General features: G+C 42.8%; 1 protein-coding gene across 13 annotated transcripts in view; it reads left to right on the top strand.

Moving 5' to 3' along the window:
• LOC115023145 (supervillin-like) overlaps positions 1–27,595 on the top strand; it is a 43,958-nt gene that overhangs the window by 15,277 nt on the left and 1,086 nt on the right. For 5 of the 13 annotated variants that reach the window (XM_029454321.1, XM_029454320.1, XM_029454312.1 and 2 more), the window contains 33 exons: positions 994–2,325; positions 2,826–2,996; positions 3,167–3,204; positions 3,324–3,385; positions 3,585–3,721; positions 3,952–4,047; positions 5,349–5,640; positions 6,952–7,017; positions 8,739–9,474; positions 11,322–11,820; positions 13,642–13,774; positions 14,571–14,627; positions 15,859–15,936; positions 16,434–16,581; positions 16,837–16,932; positions 17,056–17,136; positions 17,250–17,427; positions 17,516–17,703; positions 17,984–18,139; positions 18,811–18,947; positions 19,468–19,615; positions 19,782–19,927; positions 20,606–20,781; positions 21,144–21,291; positions 21,470–21,749; positions 21,891–22,042; positions 22,236–22,341; positions 23,739–23,946; positions 24,134–24,267; positions 24,472–24,630; positions 24,720–24,863; positions 25,252–25,373; positions 25,789–25,944. In XM_029454321.1, the coding sequence (XP_029310181.1) occupies positions 994–2,325; positions 2,826–2,996; positions 3,167–3,204; positions 3,324–3,385; positions 3,585–3,721; positions 3,952–4,047; positions 5,349–5,640; positions 6,952–7,017; positions 8,739–9,474; positions 11,322–11,820; positions 13,642–13,774; positions 14,571–14,627; positions 15,859–15,936; positions 16,434–16,581; positions 16,837–16,932; positions 17,056–17,136; positions 17,250–17,427; positions 17,516–17,703; positions 17,984–18,139; positions 18,811–18,947; positions 19,468–19,615; positions 19,782–19,927; positions 20,606–20,781; positions 21,144–21,291; positions 21,470–21,749; positions 21,891–22,042; positions 22,236–22,341; positions 23,739–23,946; positions 24,134–24,267; positions 24,472–24,630; positions 24,720–24,863; positions 25,252–25,373; positions 25,789–25,944 (6,760 nt within the window). Of the gene's footprint in view, positions 1–993; positions 2,326–2,825; positions 2,997–3,166; positions 3,205–3,323; positions 3,386–3,584; positions 3,722–3,951; positions 4,048–5,348; positions 5,641–6,951; positions 7,018–8,738; positions 9,475–11,321; positions 11,821–13,641; positions 13,775–14,570; positions 14,628–15,858; positions 15,937–16,433; positions 16,582–16,836; positions 16,933–17,055; positions 17,137–17,249; positions 17,428–17,515; positions 17,704–17,983; positions 18,140–18,810; positions 18,948–19,467; positions 19,616–19,781; positions 19,928–20,605; positions 20,782–21,143; positions 21,292–21,469; positions 21,750–21,890; positions 22,043–22,235; positions 22,342–23,738; positions 23,947–24,133; positions 24,268–24,471; positions 24,631–24,719; positions 24,864–25,251; positions 25,404–25,491; positions 25,765–25,788; positions 25,945–26,404; positions 26,427–27,595 lie in introns of those variants that run through there. The other 8 variants (XM_029454316.1, XM_029454315.1, XM_029454313.1 and 5 more) reach the window with 8 other exon arrangements.

The following is a 27,595-nucleotide window of genomic DNA, read 5'->3' as shown; positions in this document are numbered from 1 at the left end:
GTTTTCCTGTAGGGTTGTCCATTAAAGTCCTTGGTTATGTATTTCTGGACTGGACGGTGGCCCAGATACGAGACTTGCTGATAGCCTGTGAAAGGATGAAGGCCCATGGCCGGTCTTTGAGCTGTATGGACAGGTGTAATTTATAGAAGCATGGCTAGCATGGTCACACAAACATTGATAGAGAGTGTTACTAAAGCTTGATTGATTTCATTGGTACACATAAACAACTCCTTATGCTCCATTTGCAAAAAAAACCCAATTAATATAAGAAGAAAACCCAAGAACCTCTATCTAAAGTCTATTTGTTTGTAATGTCTGATGTGTCTCAAAAGAAGACATTCTGTTCATTTTAGCTAGTATATGTTCCATATATGTCACCGACTACCTTTGTGGCCTTATCAGCTGCTTCTGCTAGCTAGCATTAGTTTGCACTCATGTAGCACAAGCACTGTGTAAGTCCTTCATGTCATGTCAGATAAAGTAGAGGCCCATCAATTATGTCTAGCTTAGTGGTCTACAATGAGATTAGAGCAACCTTTGGCTACCAGGGGTCAGAAGGTTGTAGTTGAAAATAGTTTGGCTTAACTTTTTGGCACAGAGACATCAGAGAGAGAGAGAGAGAGAGAGAGTTATTTGAACTAAGACTCAAATTTAAACCCAGGGCATACTGCTACCTGACCTTGTTGCAAATAGTGTATAATTCGGGAGCTCCAATTTGTTCCATGATAGTCTCATGGAATAAACATTTGTGCAATATGTTTCCCAATTTCTTGTGTAAATTAAATTAAGTGAGTACAAAATTTAAATCAGTCAAATGCTAGTAAAATTGTGACCACTTTATTGTATTATTTTCCATCCTTTTATGTCCCATTGGGGAAAACAATCTTGGTTTATGGTCTTTAGTCACCTCTTGTTTGAGTTAAGTTCGGAGAGTGTCGTAGGTCTTTACTTGAACTGGAATCTCAGTGTCCCTTATCCATTCCTTTCCCCAAGAATCCGAGTAAGGGAGCGATTGTCCCGGGATGAAACTGTCCAGAGGCCCCCTGACTGGAGTCCAGACAGGCACCAGGTTAACAGACACCATACTCAGGGGAACACTGCTCAGCATACGCCACAACGCTCAGAACTCACCCAGCAAAGGACTGTTCCCCATCCTCAGCCCAGCCCAGGCTACCATCCTGCCCACGGTCAAACAGCCCACCCTCTCTTCGCCCCTGAGTACCAACACTCTGGTCCTGCTATTGACTCTCAGCCCTATTTGGCCATCCCTGCCCCAGTGACCACTGCCAAACTTCCTGGACCTCCTGAGGTACTACCACGAAGGAGAGTGAATGCCGAACAAATCCATGCCGCCCATAGGGGGGCAAGATTAGAGGCCAGGCAGGCCCTGAAGGAAGAGGCCCATACAGAGGGTCTGCTGAAGAGCAGGAAAGCTGTGTTGCCCTCAGAGATCCGCCGGAAAGAAAAGATTGTGGATGATACTCATAGGGGCAGGCATGAAGACATGGACTGGCAGAACTGCAGCCCAGAAAGGAGTAGAACGAGTCGAGATGAGGAAGACTGGGATAAGGAGATACCGAGAGAGAGGGGGAGGGAGAGAAATGTCGAGAGGATCAGAGAGGGAGGGAGGGAGCATCTCTCTAGTCATGACAGCCAAGAGGAGGAGAGCGTGTTTAGATCTCAGCCTTCCCACACCTCTGTACGCCCGCAGCCCAGGCAGCACCAACCTGCAGAGCCTGTGTACCGTCAAGAGCCCCAAATTCAGCAGCAAGAGCCCCCAACGCAACAACAGTTTGAACCCAGAAAGAGACAACATGGTGCTCAAATTCAACAGCAAAATATTCAAATGCAGCATCAGTACGAACACTTGAGACAATCGCAAGAGCCTCAAAGACAACAGCAGTCTCTAAGACAGCAGGAGTATGAGCTCCAAAGACAAGAGCCTCCAAATCAACAGCAAGACTCCCGCGGAAATCAACAAGAGCCCCAATTAGACAAAGACTTTGAGCCTCAGAGGCAGCAGCAGCAGCCAGATCCATCATCAGCCATCAATCTCCAGAGGGGCTCCTCTTCGTCTCAGGTCAAACTCAGAAGCATGGAGATGAGCGGAGGGCCCAAACCCAAGACACGAACCCGCTCCATGTCAGATATCGGTATAAGCCAGCATTCTACCATGTATCGTATGGAGAGGGCCATCCGAGAGGCATCGAGGGCCGTCCCTCCATCAGGGATGGCTAACGGGGAGATGGGCGGTCTGGACACCAGGGTGTCAGTAGCACAGCTGCGACACTCTTATCTGGAGAATGCCAACCGGAAACCTGAGTTGTAGGTCCAATGGCATGGGCTCTGTGTTGCATCGCTAAATAACTATCTAACTCTGCATTAGTAAACTGTTGCAAATAAATAATCCCAATGAGCCAAGAAAATAATGCTGATAGAATGTCATTCTGTGGCATGAAATGTGTCAAAGTGTATTGCTATGATATCTACCATTTTCATATTTATTATAGTGTCTGACATTTTGTTTTTCGAGCTTAACTTACTCGTGCAAGTTAGCTTCAGGTCTTGCAAGTTACTCTTTGGAAGTTGCCTGCTGCTGCATGTTAACATTGGTTAATGGCTCTTCACAGTTGGGTTGCAGTAAGGTTGTGCTCAGCGTGTGCACCAATATCAATGTGTGAGATCCTGTTCTTCTAACCTGCGTGCAGTTTCTGGTAAACTGCTCGTCTACTAAAACAGCATCAAAACCAGCCGTTGTGAATAATTTTCTTACTTCTACTTTTCCTTTTTGTCAATCTTTCTAAATCTGTACACCACTCTGAAAGTGAGGCGACTAAAGTAGATCTGTCAGCAATGGAGGTAGATCCGGCTAGCGGCGGTGATCGGGACAGGGGTCCCCGGAAGCCTCGGCGCTACATAACTCCAGGGGACAGTCGCATGTCGGAGAGGTTTAGGACCCAGCCCATCACCTCTGCGGAGCGGCTGGAGTCAGATAGGTACAGGAGGGGCTCTCTGTAGCGATCTGCAGGAGCTCCTCAGAGTCATTGTATTTACATAATCTATTTATTTATTACAGTGGCAGAGCATGGTTCTACGTTGGCATTCACATCATGATAATCAGATTCTAGTTCCTCAAATGCTTGATATATAATAATATTTTCTGCAGGTCTCGTCTAAGTCCATCACAGCTACACGATCCTGAAGGTAAGTTCAAAGTCTACTGCATATATGCACATATAATTCTTAATAATCTATGGAAATTTAAGTGACATTTCCAGATGTTTAAATACAGTTAATGCCATGTAACATCTCTTTTTCATTAGATGGAGAAACACTGGATGACAGAGCCAAGATGAGTGTGGCTGCCAAGAGGTCTCTCTTCAGGGTACACTTCCTGCTTTATGTACCTTTCAATCATAAGCACAGATGAATGAGCAGCGTTTTTAAATCATAATCTTCATTCAAAATTTCAGCAAACGTTGGTGTTTGTGTAGTTTTAGGTGCCATATTAACTTACTTCAAATATCATTGACCTCAACTTCACTAAACCAAAATCCTGATGTTTCCCTGACATATTCTTCCAGGAGCTGGAAAGGACATCAGATGGAAGTATTCCAAAACCGCGCTCTCGAAACGCTGCCATAGAAAGGCGTCTGAGAAGAGTTCAGGATCGGTCACACACACAACCTGTCACCAACAAAGAGGTGGTCAATGCTTCAAGGTAGATCTTGGACTTTGCTTGTAAAGCTGTATTTTGCATGAGGAAATATACTATTGCTTCTCTTTTCTGTTGATCTTCAATCATGTCCTTCTGTCTCCTCTTTGCTGCATCTTCAGACAGCTCTACTTGTTTCATGTCTTTACTCTTCAGTGACTGTATTTTCTTGCCTTGCATATCTGTATTAAACTGTTGTTTTTTTCCATCTACTCCTCCTTTTCTCCACTTTTAAGTGATCCTGCCACTTCGTCACAACCTCTGAGCATCCACACAAATGTAGCTCGCGTCCCCAGCCCCACTGTATTCAGCACCAGTGTGACCAGCATCAGGTACAGCTTTGCAGGGCTGCTTCTTTATATGTGCTTTGTATCAGTGTGAGTGTGCATGTGCTGCTTACGTAAATAACGTGCATCGATGCTCGTTGTACCTCGTAGTGGTTGTGTTATGCTTTAACCCACAGGAAGTCTCTACTGCATGAAAACCATCTCAGTTTTGATCATTTGTACGACCTCTGGGTTTAGAAAAGACAATGGATGGGATTTAATAAAATGTTAATGAATTTGAATCTACACATATACATTTCTCTTTGTTATTAAAAATATGTTGAGAGATGAAAGATTCAGAAATAACTAATCAAAGTATTTTACTAAGCGAATACAACGCTATTACCCTACAGATGACTTTGCAATTAAGCTATAAACAAAGCTGACATTTTATTTTGACATATATTCTAACTCTACAACAAATTCCTTTGTTGGATTGTAACCAACTGAGATTTAGTGCCAGGTGCACGTGTTTCCTCATGTCATTTGCACTGATTGTGACCAGTGAATGTGCCACAGAGACTTTTTACTCTCCGTCTCCCTCTCCTGGCTGCAGTGCTGATCTGTTCATCCGGCTCATCTTTCCTTCTTATTTCTGCCCCTTCCTGTGCTGCTTCTTAGCAGTGTGCACCTTATAGGGCAGTCACTGTTTGCACAATAACTCATTCAGTACTTTCCATGCCCAGTTTCCAAGCATTCCCTCTTGCAGTGTTTCTGACATGCAGGTCACAAAAGTCAGTGAAGAAAGACGTTACATATCTGACAGAAAGGTCAGAGGTTGAGCCGGTTAAAGCCCTCTGCATGTCTGGGTTCATGTGTCCTGCAGTTTGTTTACCAACCCTGGTTTAACTTAGCACTCTGCGGAAGGATCTGCATAACTCCTGTAAACATCCAAGTGCATTATATGATTATCTGGCATATGTGTGCTGATCTCCTTATGTCTCTTTTGCTGGGCCTGTAATCTGCCACAGTTGTCCCGTAGTTATTACCTGAAAGCTGGTATTTGCGTGCATGTTCAGTAGGGCTGCTCGATACGAGGAACATATCTGCCTTTCTGCTGCTTTAAGTATACTGCTATATATATATAATAATAATATTAATAACATTATTAATAATACTATTAATAATAATAAAAGAATGATAATTACATTTTGAAGTGCGGTTTTCTACTAAAATCTTTATCAACTAACAAAAACAAATCCCTGAGTTCAAGATTGCAGTTTATCGAACAAGGTGACATTGCGATCATTAGAAGACTTACACCCGACCCATCCCTCACCCACTAACGTCCCCCTGTCACTGCCCAGCCTCCAGGCCTCCTCCCAGCTGGGCTCCGCAGGCCAGGACCAGGAGAGGGAGACCCAGGAGCTCCAGAAACCAGCTCGAGCTCCCCGTGCTGGGGTGGAGGGAGCTGGCCTGCTGCCTTTCTTCGATGAGCCGGACCTGTCCACTCTCACCTTGGCTGAGAAGATGGACCTCTTCAACCGCCTCGCTCAGCATACGGGCAAGACCATCGAGGGGGCTCGAGGAGACACCCGCCAGCGCAGGGCCAACGCCCGGTTTCAGACTCAACCCATCACCCAGGGAGAGGTGGAGCAGGTAAAACATTTTCTTTTGTTGTTTTTTAAAGGAAATTGTGTCTCTTTTAAAAAACAGTTGCATTTTTATAAATATACTGAATTATAAATGTTGAAGGAAATTAAGAAAATGCTCAAGATACATTACATTACAGATACACCTTCTGTAAAATTCTGTTTTATAAAATAGAAGAAACTAACAACAGTCAGCAATGATACATGAATACAGCTTCCAGGACATATCAGTTCAGTAGATTTCAGTTCTTTACAATCGTTCTTTCCTCCTGTTTTCATATCCAAAGCCACTCACCAACCTTTGAGCCCTCCATCCTCATTGCACCACAAAATTAACTGTGAATAAATAACAATTATGATACAAAATTATTTTTCAGCAGGCCAAATGTTAGAGGTGCAGACACCAAAAATGAAATCAGCGTCCCAACAAAAGCTTCAGCAGAGACGTGTGACATTTGTATGTAGTGCGATAAAACAGATAGGAAGAAGACATTTTAATGTAATTGAAATGAACAAGCATGTTCATTCGCTAAAGATTATTTGGATATAAGATTACAGCAAAAAGGCCTGAAGCAACAAACGATTCGCATCCAGGTCACCTCCAGTACAAGACAGTGGGTGTTATACAATGCACCAGTGTCCTTTGGTGCGTGATGGATGAATGACATGATTCTCTGTGCAGCTCGATGACTCTCAGATATTACGAAATGAACGGAGGTCACAGAGTTTGCTTTTACTTTTTAATACAGAGACATCTAAATGTCACAAATGACGAACACATCACATGTTGAAGCTCAGAGATACTGTACTATACGAGGGGTTTGAATCTTTTGGTATCTCACGATTTGATTCAATTTCAATTTAAAACAATTACCAATTCCAAATAAATAAGATTGTGGAGTTTTCTTATCAACAATCAGCAATTATATATACACACAAAGACAAATCAAAGATAAAAGGAAATATTTATTCAACTTGTACAAATAAAACTTCTCAATTCTCAGTGACTTTAAGAATAACAAGTTAGACAAACAAATTAAATGCCTCCTGCTACATCAATACATTTGGTAGGCTCAAGCTAGCTGCCTTTTTATTTCTCTGAAACATTCCAATTTAAAAGATAAACGGTACACAAAATATCACTGAAAAACGGGTCATTGCTGTGCAGAATTACTGTCCATCACGAGCAATATCTAGGTTCTTTTGCAGGAAAAAAATACAAATAAAATCCATATGCACTGAAACCAAATCATGCTGCGTAATAGGTTGACTTCACCTCCACCATATTCTCATTAGTCCATCACTGGTGTCCTCACAGGAAGCTGAGCTGCCGGTAACCTCTGAGGTGTGTAACGGTGACTTAAAGGCCAATCAGGGAGAACATGTAAGACCTCGGCTGCCTGTACGGCGCTTCTGATTGGTTGCATCAAATGTTTCCGCTTTTGATTGATCTGATTGGCTACGGGACCAGTTGGCTTGTCTTGCTTACAGTAGCTGAGCTGAGCTGAGCTTCATGATGTCCTTAAATGCAATTCAGTGTTTGTTTTAAAGTTTGAAAGTGGTAGGTGTGAGTAGCTTAGACTGCCTTGTTTGTTTTCCATGGCTCCTCATTTTTGGATGTAAGCAGCTTCTTGTTCATTGCATAACAAGCATGGGATCATTTGACTGCAATTTTGAATGCTAGTTTATTCAGGCTTCCTCCTAACCCGAGTTAACTAGCAAACAAAGACCATGCTTAATACAATACAAAGACCTTGTATTGCAACCAAAACCTAATTGACAGGAGTCTGGTGTAGAGTTTGATCATCTCTGGAGCTATTGGATGAAGAGATGGGTCAAAGTTCAATATATAACACACTAATATTGATGCTAACAGCGATAAAGCTTTAATGTTCTAGCTTTTGGGCATTTAAGGCTGTATCACAGGCAAGTGATTTGATCTTAATTTGAACTCTTTGAGTTAAATTAACAACCACAAGGTCACTCGGAGAGCGCAGACCTCCGCCAAGGCCAATGGTGCGTTCACATGCTCCTCGGATGATCCCATTTCCTGAGTTTAGAAGTTGTTCTTCCGACTTTGGTTTGTTCATGAGCTTTAAGTCGTAATGTGGAAACAACATGGACGTTAAAAACATTTGATGTATGTTATTGCTCGAAGCGTTGAACACGTTGATAGCTGATAGTTGACGTTCACGTGAATTTTCCAAGTCGGCGACTCATTTTTCTTATTATTCACGAAAATGGGGCCAGTAGTTTGAGAAGCCTCAATCTGCTCGGCCATCATAAAGACATTACTAATCAATCACTGTCATTAAATATTGTCTGAAAGCACCAAAAGTCATTGTTGTTGTCACATTATTAGTACAATGGTGTTTATTATTTGATTTTGTAGCTATCATCCAGCTCTACTTTGAACGTAGCTTCTGTTACTTCTTCAGGGGCACAGCAACAGTAGATGTCAACGTTTTATATTAACTTTTCTGATCCAGACACACAAGTTAGGATAGAAAATATGCCAGGTTAAAATATATCCCCGTAATGAAACCACTGATTATTCCATGCATGCATTATATCAATCACATGATAAGTTATTTAACAATCAAATATGAAAATATGAAGTTACCAGACCACATCCAGGCAAGATGATACCGTTGCGATACTAAAATAGATTATGAATGACACAGCGTTGATGCCTACGAGTGTCAGCCGTGAGGGTGAATGTCTTGTATGTTCTGTCTTTATAATTCAGTTGTGTTAATCTGTGCTTCCTGCTGCCATTTTGTGTATGAGAGAGTTACTATACAGCTGCAGCGTCATGAGCAAACCTGAACTACTCAAAATGTTGCCCTGACGTCCGTCCCTTCATTCATCCATCTGTTTCTTTTCTACCTCTAATCCTCTTGGTAATCCCACTTCATTCTTCCATCAATCCATCTCCTCATCACCTCGTCACTTCTGTAACATCCACACATACCTGCATTAGTCTCTAAGTTCTCTGCTTCCACAACATTTAACCCATCCCTTCTCCATATCAATCCCTTCAGCTCTCCTATAGTCATTCAAATCCATCCCGAATTTCTGACATGATTCCTGCTGTTCCTGCAGCTGAAAAACGGAGGTGAGATCAAACTGGAGCCCCTGTCAGCCTCCCTGATCCGCTCTGTGGCAGCCGTCACCTCCCAAGCCTCCGTCACCACAGTAACCATCACACCAGGAAGCAGCGGCGTCGGCGAGGATGACAGTCTCCGTCCAGGGAAGTCCACTGCCATTCCCTACATCCCTGCCCAACAACAGGCTGCCAGCAACACAAGCAGCCACCAGGAGAGGGCGTTGAGGTATTTCTCCATGACCCAGAGTGGGGACCCAGGCCACCCTGAGCCTGAGCTCAACTCCTCCCCTCTCCTCCCTGACAGCCGACAGAGAGTGGGGGCTCCTCCTCCTGCTCCCACATCCTCCGCTGGTCACAGACAGCATCGGGAGGCTGTGGAGGAGGGCTGGAGAGAGCGTCAAGAGGAGGAGATTAGGGGGAGACAGCAGGGAGGAGCCAGAGAAGAGATCCAAGACGACAGCATTAAGGGAAAGCGGCATTCCCCCGACAAGGACCGGGACAGCAGGCAGCAGCAGCATCCCCAGACTCAGCACTCTGCCGAGTCCTCTTCGTGGAGGGGCGAGTCAGAGCCTCTGCCCAGCGGGAGAGCCGCAGACGAACACTCCCAGGAGAGTAGGGAGAGAGCAGAGGGAGGAGGAAGAGGAAGAGGAGGGTACCTGAGAGAGGCAGCTCACGGCTCCTCCACACAAGAGCAGGAGAGGAGCAGCGGCCAGAGCCAGCCAGGCATCTCAGGTAGGAGGCTTCTCTGATGACTCACATAGAAAAGAGATGGAGAGGAGTGGGGGAAAGAATTTTAAAAAGACGTGAATAGCGGAGGGTAAAAGCAGGGGTGTGGGATGAGAGATGAATAGAAAGGACAGGGAGTGACAAGAAAAGAGGAAGCAATGTCTAGGGACGGGGGTGTTCTCATTATCCTCATTGTCTCATGCAGCATGCTCCCACGCATGATTGCTTTCTGCCGGCTGCACACACACTTATCCCAGCTGGGGGTGTTTGATTTGGCTGATACAGAGAGCAAGAGAGTGTGTGAAAGAGAGAGAGAGGGAGACATCTGAAGCTGCATCTAATTAGCATATTTTTCAATGCATTTGCCTCGTGGCTCTCTTTGTCTAGAAAGAGGAAACCCTTTCCTGACATGCTGTTTATCAGCTAATGGACGTCAGAGATTGTTTAAATCAAACTGTGTATGTGTGCTCACTGTCATGGCCTATTAAGGGGCTGTGGTCCCCAATGTGCACCATATTACGCCTGTGGGTGAGCCTTGCACATACTACAGTATGATGGGCCTGACCTGTTTTTATGTGCTAATGCAGAATGTGTCCAGGGGTGGTCTTTTTGCCATGCATGCACACAAACAGTGCACAGAAATTGAAAGCACTCAGTGAGAGAGTGCAGAACAATTTTCCTGCACTTACATGAAGCAGGTAGAGGACAGGAAGGACACAATGGATGCCTTGTCTGCAGGCTGTGCTCTTACTTAGTTGTGCATGGGTAGATCTTTACTAAAGTATAGTTTATTTTACTAGACTATAGTATCATGAGACAAGAAGGACTTGCGTTGACCTACACTAATTCCCTGCGGACTTGTCACTACATGCCGAACACTGACCCTTACCCCTGACCTGAACAGAAGACGCGTCTTGAGTCTGAGATGTAGTGGTTATCCTTGTGCGGAATAGTGATGCCCCGATCCGACCTTTTAGTCCCGACACCAATACTTGAGTATTAGCTTATAACAAGTACCAATCCGCAGAATCAAAACAGCTGCTACGACCTCAGCTGTTTTGATCCTGCGGCGATGTGCGGCCAAACAAAAAGTTGGGGATTGTTTACCTTTTTGCGGCGAAAGAGTACCCATAGCCAATCAGTAAACAGAGTTCTCCGATCTGTGTAACAAAGAATATATTCCCGCCTGAAACACATGATACGGACATAAACGAAACAAGAATGGAGGATCATGTTTTTGGTATTTTAGTATGTTATTGAGGCACTTATTATTGCTCGCCGCTCCCCGGTGGGAATTTGGCGCTAACCTTTTAAATGCAGCAACATATTAGTCAAAACTTAAACAGGACTTACAAATTCCAGCATTAAACAATACAACATTACAATAAAATACAAACAAAATGTCAACAAACAAGTAGCCATGTTTGTTGTTAACTCCCTCAGCTGTGCGGCGTGCTGCTGACGCACAGCGTAGTTTGTAATGTAATCAGACGTAAACATAGAAACTTCTTACTAAACATGAGTCTGAATCTAAATAACTGTGTGAGTGTGCACAGCCGTTAAATCCTTTGTGAAATGAGCAGAAAAAAGTGTATTCTGGTAGGACTTCAATTGAAGAACGTTTGTTATAATTAAGAGAATAGCCAGCAGCTCAGCACCAAAGCTGCCTTCACATGATAAGAGCTGTGCTCTTTGCTCAGCGTGAGTTCGGGCTCAGAGCCTTGCAGCTGTTATCTCAACGGTTACGCTTTTAAAAGGTCAGCGGCAACCGAGGTCAAAGAAATAATTTGAACTTTGAGCTCAGCGCCCTGCGGCGATTTCAAGTGTTTTTATACTGAATGCTTTTCTTTCAGACTTGCCGGATCATCCAGCGCCACTGAGGCCACTGATAGCTAAAGTGTCATCCAGGACAGTGTCTCACGTTTCAAGCAGCCAGCAGCAACCCAACATCCAGCCTCCGCAAACTCTTCCTAAAACCTTTGCACAGCAGCCTCCTCCAACACCCCCCAAACCTGCGGCCAACATCCACCCCCAGCCCCCACCAACGTACCCCAAGCCTTTCATTCAGTCCACGCAAACCCAGCCCAAACTTCAGGGATTCGTCCAGCCTCTCCCTAAGCCTTACGCGCAGACAGCCCCCCAGCCTCAACCCAAACCTCAGGTGCCTCCGCAGACACCACCCAAACCCCAGTCCTTCCCCCAGGCGCTGGTCAAATCCCAGTCCCTGCCTCTGGACCAAAGCGAGGACTTCAGCAGGCACAGTGACTATTCTGAAGATCTGCTGTCCCCCACAGAGTCTGAAGACCAACTGTCTGAAGGCATGTCCGCCAAACAGATGTCCATCAAGGAGAGGTGAGTGTCGGCCGAGCATTTGAAAGTGATGGATTGTAGATGTTAAAAACACATTACGATTCAAGCGAATGCCACAATTAAGGCTGGGCTGCAGAACATACCTGGATCCTACCGTCGGAATATTTGCTACCGGGCCACGAGGAAACGATGATTTGGCAAAAACAAAAAGCAGAATAATAACGTTGTTATACAAAAGGTTATTTTTACATTATTCACTCTAAATGTGACATTTTCCTCCTCAGTCCCTGTCACGCAGCCAAACAGAAATAAACCTACAGTATGTCATCTCTGAGGAAGGGAACCAGATAGTCCTTCATCGAACGCTTTTAGCATTCAACATGGAATCTGCGTTGGACACGACTTTAGTGTTACTGGAAGCTCTGTCTGTATTATTTATATATATATATATAGTCAGTAACCACAATTAAATACAGACCCAATGAAAGTTTCTGTTTCTGTTTGAGTTGGTCTCTCTTCTTTCAAACAAGAATATGATTCTGCAAACAGGAGAACCCCTGATTCACTTGTGTGCATGTTGTGTGCAGAACAATTATTGTGATTATTAGTTTGACTATAACCCCCACTCTTTGCCGGCATAAACATTGTACATAAAAAAAGTTTGAGAGGCAAAAAAAGGAGGACAAACCGTTAAACTGAGAAATCGTTGGTAAATGTCAAGTTTTTAAATCGATCGTACGTCAAAAAGCAAACAGAGCCACAATGTTTCACAAATGTTCTGCAGTCGTGCAACATTGAGAGACACAATAGGCGAGACGAACAACGAGACAAACAAGACGATCATTTCCGTCAGCAAGCATCACGTCACACGTGTCAACATGGCAACTGATTGTTGTCCTGTTGTGATAACAATGTGATTCGGTCTGCGGCAAACTTTCAAATAAGAACAGGGCTCTCCAAAAATGAAGGCCGATCCCAAATAAAGGAGTGTCGGTGAAGTGCTCCTTCAGACCTAACGCTGGCAAAGTAACCTTGATTCCATTCATAAATCCTGAATCGAGCTCCGCGCTTTACAAGGTGAAAACTGAGACGTTAGCAGAGATCAGACACCGAGCCGGTGCCTGATACACTTTGCAGCGTTTGACAGAATCAGGCAGAAGTCACTGTCTCCCCGTCCTTGCAGTATGTAGGTTTGTTCCACCTTATTACATTTTCAGAGGTGAGAGATTCATTTTTAGCAACATGGTGTTTCTCCGCCCAGCCGAGAGCTGTGTGGACTGGAGGAGACATCCTCTGAGATTTAGCAGATTCCTCATGATGCCCTCGTTTCTGCCCTGTCCACACCCAAGCAGCGGAGATGTTGACACACTTTCTTTTACCCCTCAGTCATCCGTGAGCAGCGCTGACGTGTGTTGGCTGAAATCTCTGACCTCGTTTTTGCTGAGGAAACGTTGTCCTGTTAGCATACATGCTGGTTGATGGACAATGATGTTAAAGATGTCGGCCATATTATCTGCCCTGACAACTCACCAGAGTTTTTGTTGCTGTTTGAATTCCTGTGTGATGTTTGTTCTTTGTTCTGGTATCATATATATATATTTATTTATTTTAACTGAGTTTAGTTTATTAGACATAATGAAACAGTATATTAAATCATAAACACCTACAGAAATGTCGAGTGACACAGCGAAGTGCAGCCCATCACATATAATGTATCAGGCTCTGTATTGAACATGATGTTCACACTGAGTAGGATATTCAGACTCATGTTTTTATTGCTGCACTGTTCCATCAAACATCCTAAATATCCATTATTTTATACACATTTCCTGAAACAAAACGTGTTTTCTTGCTTCATGTCAGAGTGGCACTGCTGAAGAAGAGTGGTGAGGAGGACTGGAGGAACAGGATCAACAAGAAACAGGAAGTGGTTAAAGTGGCGTCCACCGAGCAGCAGACTCAGCTATGGGAGTCAGAGCAGACGTACGAGAAGAAGGTCAGTCTGACGTGCACAGCAGTGTTAATCATGGAGACCTCCAATCACAATATATCATATATATATATATATTTAATATAATATAGAATAAAAATAGTAATAATAATATAGAATAAAGCAAAAAGATTCTCTTTATTATTCTCTTAGTGGGAGCTGATGTTGATATTCTGCTTACATTTCTCAAAGAAGTTGCACTTGTGGTTGTAATGGTCGAACAGCTTGACCAAAGTAGCCAGAGTAAGTGCCACATTTCACCCCCCATCCTTCATGGTTACCATGCCACCTCCAGTGCCCACTCTCTTAGCTAAGTGCTCCTTTCATTTCCTCCTTTAGTCCATCTGTTGTTTGAGCCCAGTGGTCCAGATCAGTGCATGCATCCAGCCCCCATGGGCTGTACACCAGGACGCCTATGGGCCAGTCTGCTCATGTTTGGGGAATAGATTATTTTACAACATTAGATTTGGGTAAACTCCAGGCTGAAATTCAATTGTGACTTTTTAAGCTTATTTGCCAGAAAGAAGATTGTTTAATAATCTCATGTATGTGTTTGTATGTATTTCTAACTGCAGAGAGAATCACATGTTGGAGCTCAAAGAATTCTAGTTTCAGGATTTGTACACTTTTCCCTGCAGTTCATCTACTTCACATTAGTATTCTGTTGGGCCTGCTTAAACCCTGCATGGTAATCCTCCAGGCAGTCTCACCCTTAAACCCATTACAGCAACAATGCCCCCCCCCCCTCTCCCCTCTTTTTTCTCCCTCTGACCGAGAACCTCCCCTGTGTTTAACCCCTCAGGAGGAAGGGGTGGTCGTCCAAGAGTACTCCGCTGTGTCTGTGTCTGAACAGCTGTGGGTAAGACCCGGTGTGGGACCCACACCAACCCTAAACCAATCCTCTTCGTGTGGGACCTGAGTTGTCCAATCACAGCTTTGTGTGGACTTTGTGTGATTGCTGCTCCTGAATCTGTGGGTCTGCTCTTCTGCTGATTCTGTCTTAAAGGGGCATTAAGTAATGAATTCAACGTAACTGACGGTCTAAACACAATTTGTTTTGCTTTCTGGATAAACATATTCAATTTAAACTGTTTTAAATGTTGTATACAACTCCTGGATGAACTTGTATTAGAGAGCAGGACCAGCAGCATCAGTACTTTATGTAATTATGCTATGATGGCGATACATTTTTACAGTTTCATAAAAGACTGAACACATACGAATATAGAAATGTTTCCAAGCACATCGCTGCTGCTTTTTCATTTCTATTATGTCTTCAAGCTTTAACAAAATAAACAATTTCTAAAGCCAAGAATACAGGTCAGGAAGTGCACGTTGGAACGACGGAGATAGATCCGTGTTTCACAGACAGAAAACATTCCTTTCTGCTTCATACTATTGTTTTAATTTCAGGGCGTCTCTTGTTGCTTTCTTCCTGTAAAGTATTGGATTGTTTTAACTCTTAAAGCCTCCAACGATTATTTAAATGAAAGATTCTGAGATCCCTTTCCTCGGTTGATATCAGCAGATACAAATATGTTGTGCACCACTTCTACAGTATACATTAAATCGTATAAATTATATATTACATTTCAAGATCACTTATTACTTAATGCACCTTTAAGCTTTCAGCTGTGTTTTCACTGCACCTATAATTTAATATGTGACTTTCTGTTCCTGTCTCAGCTCACAAAGTACCAGGACGCACACTCACAATCAACGGCCTTGAATGATTTTAAGTGCATTTTTATTTCAGGAAGCATCATATGTTAAGCAATCAATTCGACTTTCTTGACTTTAAATTGTACACAAAGTACAAGATCAACAAAGCTGAACGAATACATGCTGTATACAAAGTTTGGGTTGTTTTGTACATGAATCATTGTTGTTCACAGAGCTTTTAAAAGAGTGGACGCTGAGGAATAGTGAGGAGTTTAACAACAGGCGTGTTGCTTTCACACTTTCTGGCCTCCTCGCTCCTTTGCATCGCGCCCTCTTCTTCCATCATCTGCATGCTCATCGTTTTTTTCCTTCATTTTCCTCCTTTGCTTTCTTTCCTTTCACTTTTCCATCTACCTCTCCATCCTCAGGAACCTGTCTTCTCTTCCACCTTTTCTCCCACTATCTCCCTTGGTCAAAAGTGTCAGTATATTGACCATCAAATTCAGGTAAGGACATGCACCGGGGATGCTCGAAATGCACTGCATGTACCAGAGTCTTATATTTCTGCTGAGTTTGCAGCTACTGGTGTTCTGACTGCATGAGTACGACTCAGTGTACATCCATCACTCCTACAGTGGAATGAAGTAGCTTATATCAGCTAGAAAGGAAATGCATCTGGTTCGCTCGAGTGCATCGCATCTCTTTATATGTGCTCGGTTTGATACTGTGACTACATGAATAATTGCTCCTGAAGGGAAAGCGTGGAGTCACATGAAGTTATAGTGACGCTGTGTGAGATGTTATGTCCTTCTCTGACTCCACGGAAGTAGATCCAGTGGTGTCTGGAAGCTTTTTGGTTTGGCTCCATGATCTCGTTTTAAGTTTGAATGTATCTCTTACACTGTTAGTATAGCTCAGTGTGCAGAGTGTATTGCTTTGCATGCAAGACTTTAACAATCTGTTATAACTTGATAGTTCTTCTGATTGTCTCTTGTCTGTGCAGAAGACTGGAGAGGAGATTGATGCCAAAAGGTCCATTGAGGAGAGAAAACAGATGATTTCAATCCGTGAGGATGCCTGGAAGACTAAAGGCAAAGGAGCGGCCAACGACTCCACCCAGTACACCGTGGCCGCTCGCATGGTCAAGAAAGGTGAGTGCGCAATCCTGTTCTAACGCCTCCATCTTCGCTGAGGTGTGCACCGTTTCAAATGGTCAGGGTTTTCATGCACAAGTACTCCACGCCATTCTATTCAACGAAAAGCGCCGACAACATGCCCTTTCCCTACCCCTGACTCAGGGGGTAATTTGAAAACACCGCTGTAAATTGAAATATATGTTGTTAAATGTTTACCGATCAGATATTTCTGTCTTATCTGGTGTGAACTTTTTCTGTCTGTGTCCGCAGGCCTGGCAGCCTCCTCCTCCGTTATCAGTCCCATCCTGTCACCGGTGTGCACCAAACTCAAGAGCAGCATGCCGGCTGTCACCAAACCACAAGAGGGTGAGACAGATCTGCAAGTCCTGTGCCCTCACTGCCCCCTCCGCTAAACAAATCCCAGGAGTTTATCAACCAGTGTGATTCAAACCTGAAAGTTAATGAATAAAATACTTATTTTATTTATAGAAATTGAGGCCAGACCAGACATGGAATCGGATAAGAAACTTGACAAGCTGGAGAGCTTCTTGGGACGTCTAAATAGCAAAGGTATGCACTTCCCTTCACCTTCACCTCTCTAAAGAAAGAAACACAATCGACCCATGTTGTGTTTATTATTGTGTTCCAGCCTAATCTGGTTCCTCCTTTGTTTTCCTGATCAGTGGCAGATCTGCAGGAAACCACCATAACAGTTACCGAGAAGGCAGTGAAGGAAGTGATGAAGCTGGATGACGAAATCTTCTCCAAGTTCTACAGACGTGTCGCTGAATTTCCACGCATGCCCACCAGGATCGAGATCAGCGAGGACTTTGACTCCATCTTTGGTACTCAGGGTCCCAAGTAAGAAAATAATAAAGCTTCAAATGACCGCCGATGTAACGCACGCACGTCATACGCTACTCATCCACGTGCTCTTCTCACTTTCCAGGTTGACGTCGGCCATGGTGCAGCATAAACGGTCTGTGCGTCCGTCAAGGAACGTCCAGGCGTCCAGAAACCCTATGAAGATGCTGGCAGCCAGAGAGGACATCAGACACGAGTACACCGAGCAGAGGTTAAATGTGGCACAGCTGGAGAGCAAGAGGATGAAGACTGAGAAGAGTGAGAAGAGTGAGTGTAAGCAAGAGACGACGGTGTGTTTATCTACGTGTGTGTGTTTGGGGTACAGTTCAAGCATCTCTGTCATGTTGTTTGTTGTCACAAATCCCAGTGGATAATGGTGGTGCTTTGCAGCCATCTTTTCTTATTGGGTAAACAGTACTAATTGGAATGCAGCCCACTTCGGTAGCAGTGTTTACAGGAGGGGGTTTAGTTTAGTTTTTCAAGTTTAATGAAGCATCTACCTCCTCAGATCTATATATATATCTTATGAAATGTGTACTCTTTCTCATTCCAGTTACTAAATCCTCTGAGTACTCTGAGGCCGCTCTGGCGGGTCTGGCCAGTAAAGAAAACTTCAGCAACGTGAGTCTGCGCAGCGTCAACATCTCGGAGCAGATGTCCAACAACAGCGCCGTGCCGTACAAGAACCTCATGCTGATGCAGGTCAAAGGTAAAAACCTTTCTGACTGCTGAGCTGTAAGCATGAAGTTCAGACAGGGTTCAGACTGATAACAGGGAAAGATAAGTAAGATAAGACTAAACATACAGTTTAAAGGAATAGTTGATATTTTTGGAACCGTGGCCTTAGATATGAGTAAGAGTAGTTGCTTAGCAACAAGTGGAGATTCCAGGAAATTGCTGCTCCCAGCCAAGAAATACTCACAGGACACAACCGCTCATAGACTACATTACACTAAACAAAACTAAATGTACAAAGTTCATTAGTGAACTTTAGAGGTGCTGGTCGGCAGAGTTTGTTAATGTTTTAAAGTCTTTGATCTACGCACGTGTAGGAGACAAAATGATATAAGATATAAGAGTGGATCATCTCATCTGACTCTCCGTCAGAAGGCAAATAAGCACAAAATGTTCCTTTAAAAATGCTTGTTTGCCATAAACTAACTTTTTAAATATATAATATATATATTTAAATATATATATATATTTATATATATATATATATATTTTTTTTTATATATATATATATATATATATATATATATATATATATTTATATATTTATATATATATATATATATATATATATATATATATATATATATAAATATATAAATCAATCAATCAACTCATCAGATTATTAATTAAGAATATTATTTCCAGGTCGTCGTCACATTCAGACCAGATTAGTGGAGCCGAGAGCGTCGTCACTGAACAGCGGCGACTGTTTCCTGTTGGTCACTCCGGAGCACTGCATGGTCTGGATAGGAGAGTTCTCGAATGTCATCGAGAAGGCGAAGGTGAGCGCTGCACCTTTATTATTAATCTTTACACATCATTATACTCACGATACTCTAGAATCAAGTATGCTGTTGTACATTAGTGTTTGAACAAAGATGTTTTATTGATGATTCTATCTCTCATATCTTATCACTACACACACACACACACACACACACACACACACACACTGGCACATATACCCATCTGCTCCTCATCAACACACAGCTCCTCCATGTCCCAAGAGGACGTCTGTCTAGACACTTTGTAATAAACATTTGTTTTTCCTTCTCTGCGTCCTTGTTCAGTGCTGTTTACTCATTTTATTATAATTTGAATGCACAAAAAAACCACAACACGATTTAGCAAAAGTCTCTTCACAGTAACCTCACCGTGTCTTCAGCATCTCACTCAGTTGCTGTGTGTAAATGTGAAGCCGCATGTTGTAGAGGTCAGTTCCTGGATGATTCACACACAGCACTCGGAGGTCCTCGCTGTCTCTGTCTCCAAACAAAACAGATTTGTGTTTCTTGCCTGTAGGCAGCAGATATGGCAACCTTCATCCAGACGAAGAAGGACATGGGCAGCAGGGCGAACCAGGTGCAGACCATCGAGGAAGGGGTCAACCCACAGGGTCCAGATACCCAGCAGTTCTGGACGATCCTCGGAGGACAGACTGCTTACCAGCGTGAGACATGAGCGCTTAAGATTCAGATTGGACGAGAAAGTTTAGATTTTTGCTCTCAAATTTGTTTGCAGGCCGTTTGGATCGTCGTACTGCGAGTGTACAGATACGGCGTTAACACTTTCTGATGCGTGCAGACACTGATATGTCTTTCTAATTGTGCTCATAGCGGCCGGTCCACCAGAGGAGGATGAGCAGTTTGAGAATGCCATAGTGGAAACCAACTGTATCTTCAGACTGCTGGATGACAGACTGGTTCCTGATGATGACGAGTGGGGGAAGGTCCCTCGCAGCTCTCTGCTGGCGTCCAAGGAGGTCAGTGTTTTTAACCTGGATTAGATAAAGAACATGCCAATAACAATATGGGTAGTTTATCACATATTGAAGATAAAGATGAGGATGTAGGAGGGATGGATTAAGGGTCCGGAGGGAGGGATGGAGAGTGATGATGGACAGGTGTCAGCTGAAGGCACGAAGATGGGAGGGAACCTGGGGAGTCCAGACTCTGACTCTTTATGTACTCTGATCTGGATAGTGCCCCGAATGGTTCCCGTTATCAATATTTATAATATTTCAGAGGAGCCCTGTGCTTCAAGCTAGTTTTAATTTGTTGCTTAGTAACCGCAGGTGCTATGGTGAGCACGTCCTACATCCATCTGTGCACTGATGCTGCTGGAAATATTAAATGGGTTCAAGACACCAAGTGCACTGCATGCTTTGCATATTAATGATGGAACTTCTTAGTCTTTCTTTGAACTCTTTTAGCGTCTTAGTAGTTTGTTGTGATTTGTGTTTTTATGTTATATGTTGTCATGTTTAGATTGTGTTTTTATATGCAATTTGTTTCTATTTTACTAATCCTCCACATGGTATTACATACATGTAATATAGATGGGTCTTAAACTAGAAGAGACTTACATATTAATTAGCATCGTACACATGGTGACTTGTGCTTTCCTATTGTTGTTGTTGTTGTTGTTGTGCATGCTGCAGGTGTTGGTGTTTGACTTTGGCAGTGAGGTGTATGTGTGGCACGGTAAAGAGGTGACTCTGTCCCAGAGGAAAGTGGCCTTCCAGCTCGCCAAACACCTTTGGAACGGGACGTTTGACTACACCTGCTGTGACATCAACCCACTGGACCCCGGAGGCTGCAACAAACTCATACCCAGGTGGGAAACAAACACACTTTGACTTGCACACATTCCCTAAAAGCTTTTTCTAACTATAACATGACCTAAATTTTAAAAGTGAAACAATTACAAGGAACATATATTCTGCGTTGCTTTTGGCGCCCTCTATGGACAAAGGTGGTAGTGTTTTCCCGGACTGAAAACTGCATTTCACATTAGCCTCGTGTGGCAAAGATCTTGAACATTTTTAAACACAGCTCTTTGGATGCATATTGATTCAAACTGCTTGTTTGTCCCCATGCTCATAATCACAGAAAGCTTTGTGGTGCAAATACATCATAAAGATTAATCGTGACATCTTTTCTCCTTTTCTTTGTGTCTGTGTGTGCGTCCATTGGCAGGAAGGGCCAGGGCCGTCCTGATTGGGCGATATTCGGCAGGCTGACGGAGCACAACGAGACGATCTTGTTCAAGGAAAAGTTTGTAGACTGGACCGAAGCAAAGTCGCCAACACCAAAGGAAAGCTGCGAGCTCGTACCTGAGCAGAAGGTACAAAAGTCATGAGAATAATTACTGACACAGGTAACTGGCATCACAGAGTCTTCACGTGTTTCTCCATCTCCCCATCTGTTCATTCATCGGACTGTGGGAAATATAAATAATGATTATCTTTAAATTAGTCTCATAATTAACCCTGTCTGTGTTCTTTGCCCCTCTTCTCTCTCAGGAGGCCCAGGGGCGAGAGTGCAGGCCTTACGACGCCACCCTGATGCTTCCCGTCCTCGAGGAGTCCATTTCCACCATCTTGGACGGGGCAAATGTCGGACGCGGCCACGGCCCGGTGGAGACCGAGGACCACATGAGGATCCAGGAGATCAACACGGCGTCGGTGGACGTCTGGCACATCCTGGAGTTTGACTACAGCCGTCTGCCACGCCAGAGCATCGGCCAGTTCCATGAGGGAGACGCCTACGTGGTCAAGTGGAAGTACATGGTCAACACCTCAGGTTAGTCACTGTGGACTCCAACACCGGCGTTGACGAGTGGATGATATCAATTGAGCCACAAAGATGGACAACAAACAGACGTACCGAGTAAAGGAAAGGTGCAAAGAATTTAAAAATCTAACATTTGTTTGTGTTTCTAAGTTGGTCGTAGGCACAACCCTGAGGCGAGGAGTAGCGGGCCGGGAAAGGAGAAATGCTGCTACTTCTTCTGGCAGGGTCGAAACTCCACCGTCAGCGAAAAAGGAACGTCAGCGCTGATGACGGTGGAGCTGGACGAGGAAAGAGGGGCGCAGGTACAGCAGACAAATGATCAAAACAGAAACTAAATCTAACAGAAAGTAAAAAGTAGATGATTCAATATCGAGTGAAAACATCTCATTTATTATATCAATGAAAGATATTCAGATTCCTTCTCGTCATGTCGTCATTAAAGTAGTGTTTGGTTTGCATTAGTGTCATGACTGGTTTCCTGGGTCTGTGTTACAGGTTCAGGTGCAGCAAGGAAAGGAGCCTCCATGTTTCCTGCAATGCTTCAACGGAGGGATGATCATTCACTCTGGGAAGAGGGAGGAGGAGGAGGAGAACACTCAGAGTAAACATTTTACAGAATCATTTGATGTATTGTATTCCAACAGTACTTAATGTTTCCTGTATTTTAAAAGCAGTCTGTGGTTATTACTGACTCCCCAGATTTCAGCTGATCTGGAACAAGCCTGAAACACAAGTGCCTTCACAATGAAAAATTGCTCTTTTAATAAAATGCATCTTTGACAATAAGTAAATGTGCATGGTAAAGGGAGTTTTGATAAAGATAAACCAATAAACAAAAATAGTGTTTTTGTTGCCACAAATAGTACTAGACAGCAAAGACGTAATTAAAGGGCTTAAAGACCAGAGCTGCTGACTGTCTGACGCTATCGGCTGAACTCAGGTCTGCATCAAGTCAAGGAGGGATCACAATGTCCTGAGACATTTAAGGGCCTCTCTTAAGCCCTAGAAAAAGGGGCGTCGTCCCACCGTGATTGGCCAAGAGGTGAAATGCACCAAGCTGCTCTCAATTCTTAATTAGGAGCCAACAGGTGATCTGAATAACCTCCAAGTACCAAAGAATGCTGGTGTGACTTTTTATATATATTGTTTTCTTCCCCAATACTCCCAATACTTCTGTACTGTTCTATTGTAATGCTGAATGCATTGTAATGTAAAATGTAACTCCAAATTTAAAATGTATAATTATTTTTGCCTTATCTTGATCTTGGACAGTTAATAGACGTTTAATATGATTTCCAAAAGGAATTCGTCGTCATTTAAATACACATTTAAATACACATTTAAATACACATTTAAATTACATCATTTTGTATTATTATGAGGTATCTTTTTGTATTTACCTACACTTATACTTGTTAGTTTTACGTATAATATATATATATATATATATATATTATAATATATATTGTATATATATATATATATATATTATTATATATATATATTATATATATATATATATATATATATTAATATATATATATATATTATAATATATATATTATATATATATATATATATATATATATATAATTATTATATATATATATATTATATATATACTATATTATAATATATATATACATATATTAATATCTATATATATCATATTATATATATATATTATAATATAGTAATCTATATATATATTATATATATATATATATATCCTATCTCTATATATATCTCTTTCTATCAGATACTCTATATATACACAATCATTAATATATAATCTCTTATTATACTCCTCTATCTCTCCTACTTTCATCCTTATATATATATATATATCTATTATATACTCATCTATTATAATACTATATATTCTCTATCTCTCTCTCATCTCTTTATATATATATATATTATATATAATAATATAATAATACAATAATACTGTAGACAATATAAATTAAACCCTTTGTACCACTCGTCTGTGTCCAGGTGAGTGGCGTCGGTACTGTGTGCGGGGCGAGGTGCCGGTGGAGGGCCACCTGCTGGAGGTGGCGTGTCACTGCAGCAGTCTGCGCTCCAGAGCCTCCATGATCCTGCTGAACATCAACAAGGCCATCATCTACCTGTGGCACGGCTGCAAGACGCAGCTACACACTCGCAGTGTGGGGAAAACGGCCGCACTCAAGATCAAAGAACAGTAAGTTTTCATAAATAAACTTTGGGAAATGTCCTGGTTGACTGGAGTTATTCATTGAAACGTCTAAAACTATGTCCAGACGTTTCTTTGTCTGTGTCGGCTCAGTCTGGTCAGTGGTGTGTTGCCATGAAACATCAATACATATTCCTGTGCATGGGTTGAGTTCTGCTTCTCCTGTTTCTCTCAGGTGTCCTCTGGAGGCGGGTCTCCACAGCAGCAGTAAGGTGACCATCCATGAGTGTGACGAGGGAGTGGAGCCTCCGGGCTTCTGGGAGGCTCTGGGGAGGAAAGACAGGAAGGCCTACGACTGTATGCTCCAAGGTACAGTCTGTGCCCACCTACTCATAATGATGTCCACAAGGTTTACTCTCACCGGAGACACAGATAGGACAATTCTTTTTGACAGAGATTAAAAGGGATCAAACATTTTGGCATCTAAATTGGCCAAATAAAGTTAGGATGGTCGTACTTCAACTCTTCAACTCTTTCAATTATTTATCTAGTTGCTTGTTGGTTTCTTTTCAGATCCAGGTAAATTTAACTTCACCCCACGGCTCTTCCAGCTGGGCAGCACATCTGGAGACTTTGTGGCGAACGAGTTCTTCCACCAGTCCAGAGCTCCAGACCTGGTCAGCTCACTGCCCTTCCTGCAGGAAGACCTGTACAACGCGCCGCAACAACCTGGTGAGGCCTGCACACAAACCTCTCGAGTGCCTGCTGTCTGCACGGCACAGACCTTCAACCTTCACAGCTTTCTTTGTATTCCCCGACAGCGCTGTTCCTGGTGGATAACTTCCACGAGGTTTACCTGTGGCAGGGCTGGTGGCCTCAGGACAGCGAGAGCACCGGCTCGGCTCGGTTCCGCTGGGACGCAGACAGAAAGTGTGCAATGGAGACCGTGCTGCAGTACTGCAAAGGTAGGAAGGGGGGGGCAGGCAATGCAGAAATGCTCCAGTGATTGGTGTTTTGGGAGGTGAAACTGATGGCCGGTACGCCATGAAGTAGTGAATGAAAAGAGAGTAAAAATAAAAACATAAATAAATACAACATGATATAGAAAAGGAGAAAGTAAGAAATAAACTCACACTTCACTAAATCCGGCTATAAAGGAGTGTTTTAATCTTTCCTTTAAAGATATCCACACTCTGCCAAACGCAAGTCCATAACCCTCATATTCAAACACAACTATTAATCTGTAGCTGGAGACATTAAGAACGTTTTGTAAGATGTAAACATCTTGCATCTTTCATTTTAATCAAACGAGCTGAAATTTACACGGAACTATGCGACGACTTTCACCTGCAGAGAAGCACGAGAAGAAGCCTCAGAAGTCGTATCTGATCCACGCCGGGCTGGAGCCGCTCACCTTCACCAACATGTTCCCCAGCTGGGAGCACAGAGAGGACGTGGCTGAGATCACAGAGAGGGTAACACACACACACACACACACACACGCGCACACACACACACACACACACACACACACACACACACACACACACACACACACACACACACACACACACACACACACACACACACACACACACACACACACACACACACACACACACGTGGAATTACAGAAGCTGCTCTTCACCTTCTCTTCCTCCTGCACTTCTCTTTTCTAAAATACAAGACTTATACAACACTGTATATATATAGATATATCTATATATCTATATATCTGTATATATATCTATAGATATATAGATATATATCTATATATAGATATATAGAGTACAGACACACACAACCCAAGCATCTTTCGTCTCCTCAACATTTCCCACACACACTAATGGACTAAAGGACTTGATACAGTGTCCTCTGCTCTGGCTGCAGGAGGCGGAGGTGTGCAACCAGATCATCCTGGTGGAGGACGTGTTGGCCCGGCTGTGTCAGAACACCTTCCCTCTGGCTCAGCTGCAGGCCCGGCCGCTCCCAGAGGGAGTGGACCCGCTCCGCCTGGAGATCTACCTGTCCGACCAGGACTTTGAGGTCAGCTGCAGCACAAAACCTGATTCTTGTATTTATTATGTTTGTAATGTTGGAGGCGGGGTTGAAAATAAGCATCTTTGTTTAGAGAGCATATGTTCCTCCTTTGATGAGACCTTTTAGGAAATGTTGGTCATTTGAAGAGGCACATGCATAAAACTGAGCTCCTCATCACAGGAAGATATTTGATACTTATTTTAAATTGGCAACTTATTTAAATAAGTGTGAGTGTGAGGATTCCACTGTAGGACATTTAAAACGCTTCTGTTCTAACACTTGGTGACGGTTTATTCCTCACTGCAGTCTTGATGTATCCAAAGCAGTAAACAGCAGAATCTGATTCTTCAATTTGAAATTCATCAAAGTTTATATGTAAAATATTCAAAGATGGACTTTTCCCTCTACATCTCCAACTCCTCGTTCATCACATCCATCCTAACTCCATCTAACTCTCACTTTACAGACCAAGTTGTAGGTGGATTCAGGTAAGAAGAGCAATTTGTGTGATTCATCAGCGTTCAGGCGACCTGTCCTCTCCAGCACGTCAGCTCCGTCTCTTTCTTTCTCTCTGTGCTTTGAAAACTGTTTCACTCCCGAGTGTGTCGGCGGGTTGAGGAGGAAGGTTTTGCACTTGGCTGCACGATTACGTCTGAGAAGATCCTCCTGATTACTGTTGGACTTCACAGTCCTTTACGTCAGCTGCAGTCACAAAGGATTTAGCCAACAAATATAAAATGAGGACGATAAAGATAAATACTAAGAATGATGGAAATAAAATCTCTGTGGGTCAAAATTCCAAATGTTTTTATACAATTGTGTTAATGTATATTATGTATTAAGTCGTACTTTCAAATTAGTAAGTACATTTTTCACATAGTGACTCATAGACCTGAAAATATTAATCCATAAGCAATAATTAATAATTAGTTAAAGTTTCTCTAATGTGAGGATTTGATGCTTTTCTCTGTTTTGTATTTTTAAATGATATATTTTGGGGTTTTCGACAGATGTTCAGATATTTTAAGATTTCACTTTGGGCTCCGGGAAATGAATAATAAAGACTTAACACTAAATGATCATGTGATCAGTAGATAGTTGCAGCTGTAAAAAGCCAAAAATGTGTCCTTATTACATCATTTTCATAAATTTCACCAGAAGTTTTATCTGTAAAATGTCTTCATTTGTATCTGTTATTCAAGCATCCAGATAACGTTGATGATAAACTTGGATTCAGAAGTTTTAAAAACACATTTCTTTACTATGAAGGATGTAAATGAGGAGTTTAAACACTTTACATGTGATGATTTAATTGTGCAGCCATTGTTCCTCTCCAATACCTTCGACTACGCCACACTGTACACTTCTCTGCTCCTCCTCTTCTCTTCTCACACACACACACACACACACACACACACACACACACACACACACACACACACACACACACTTTCCACCTGAGACTCTTTTCCTCTTCGTTCAAACAGATGCACTTATGATTCACCATCAGCGACACTGCAGCCTGCCTCACTGTCTGTCTGTGGAGCACAACATGGAGGCATGAAAACACTGACACGACTAAACTGTCCTCGTAATAAGATACATTATTAACATAACACCAGTGTGTGAGTAAACATGTACGTCAGCACAAATATGT

Source organism: Cottoperca gobio, chromosome 17 (assembly GCF_900634415.1).
Source record: "Cottoperca gobio chromosome 17, fCotGob3.1, whole genome shotgun sequence".
NCBI lineage: Eukaryota > Metazoa > Chordata > Actinopteri > Perciformes > Bovichtidae > Cottoperca > Cottoperca gobio.
The sequence above is the reverse complement of the archived record's forward strand: the minus strand, read 5'-3'. Positions and strand labels throughout refer to the sequence as shown.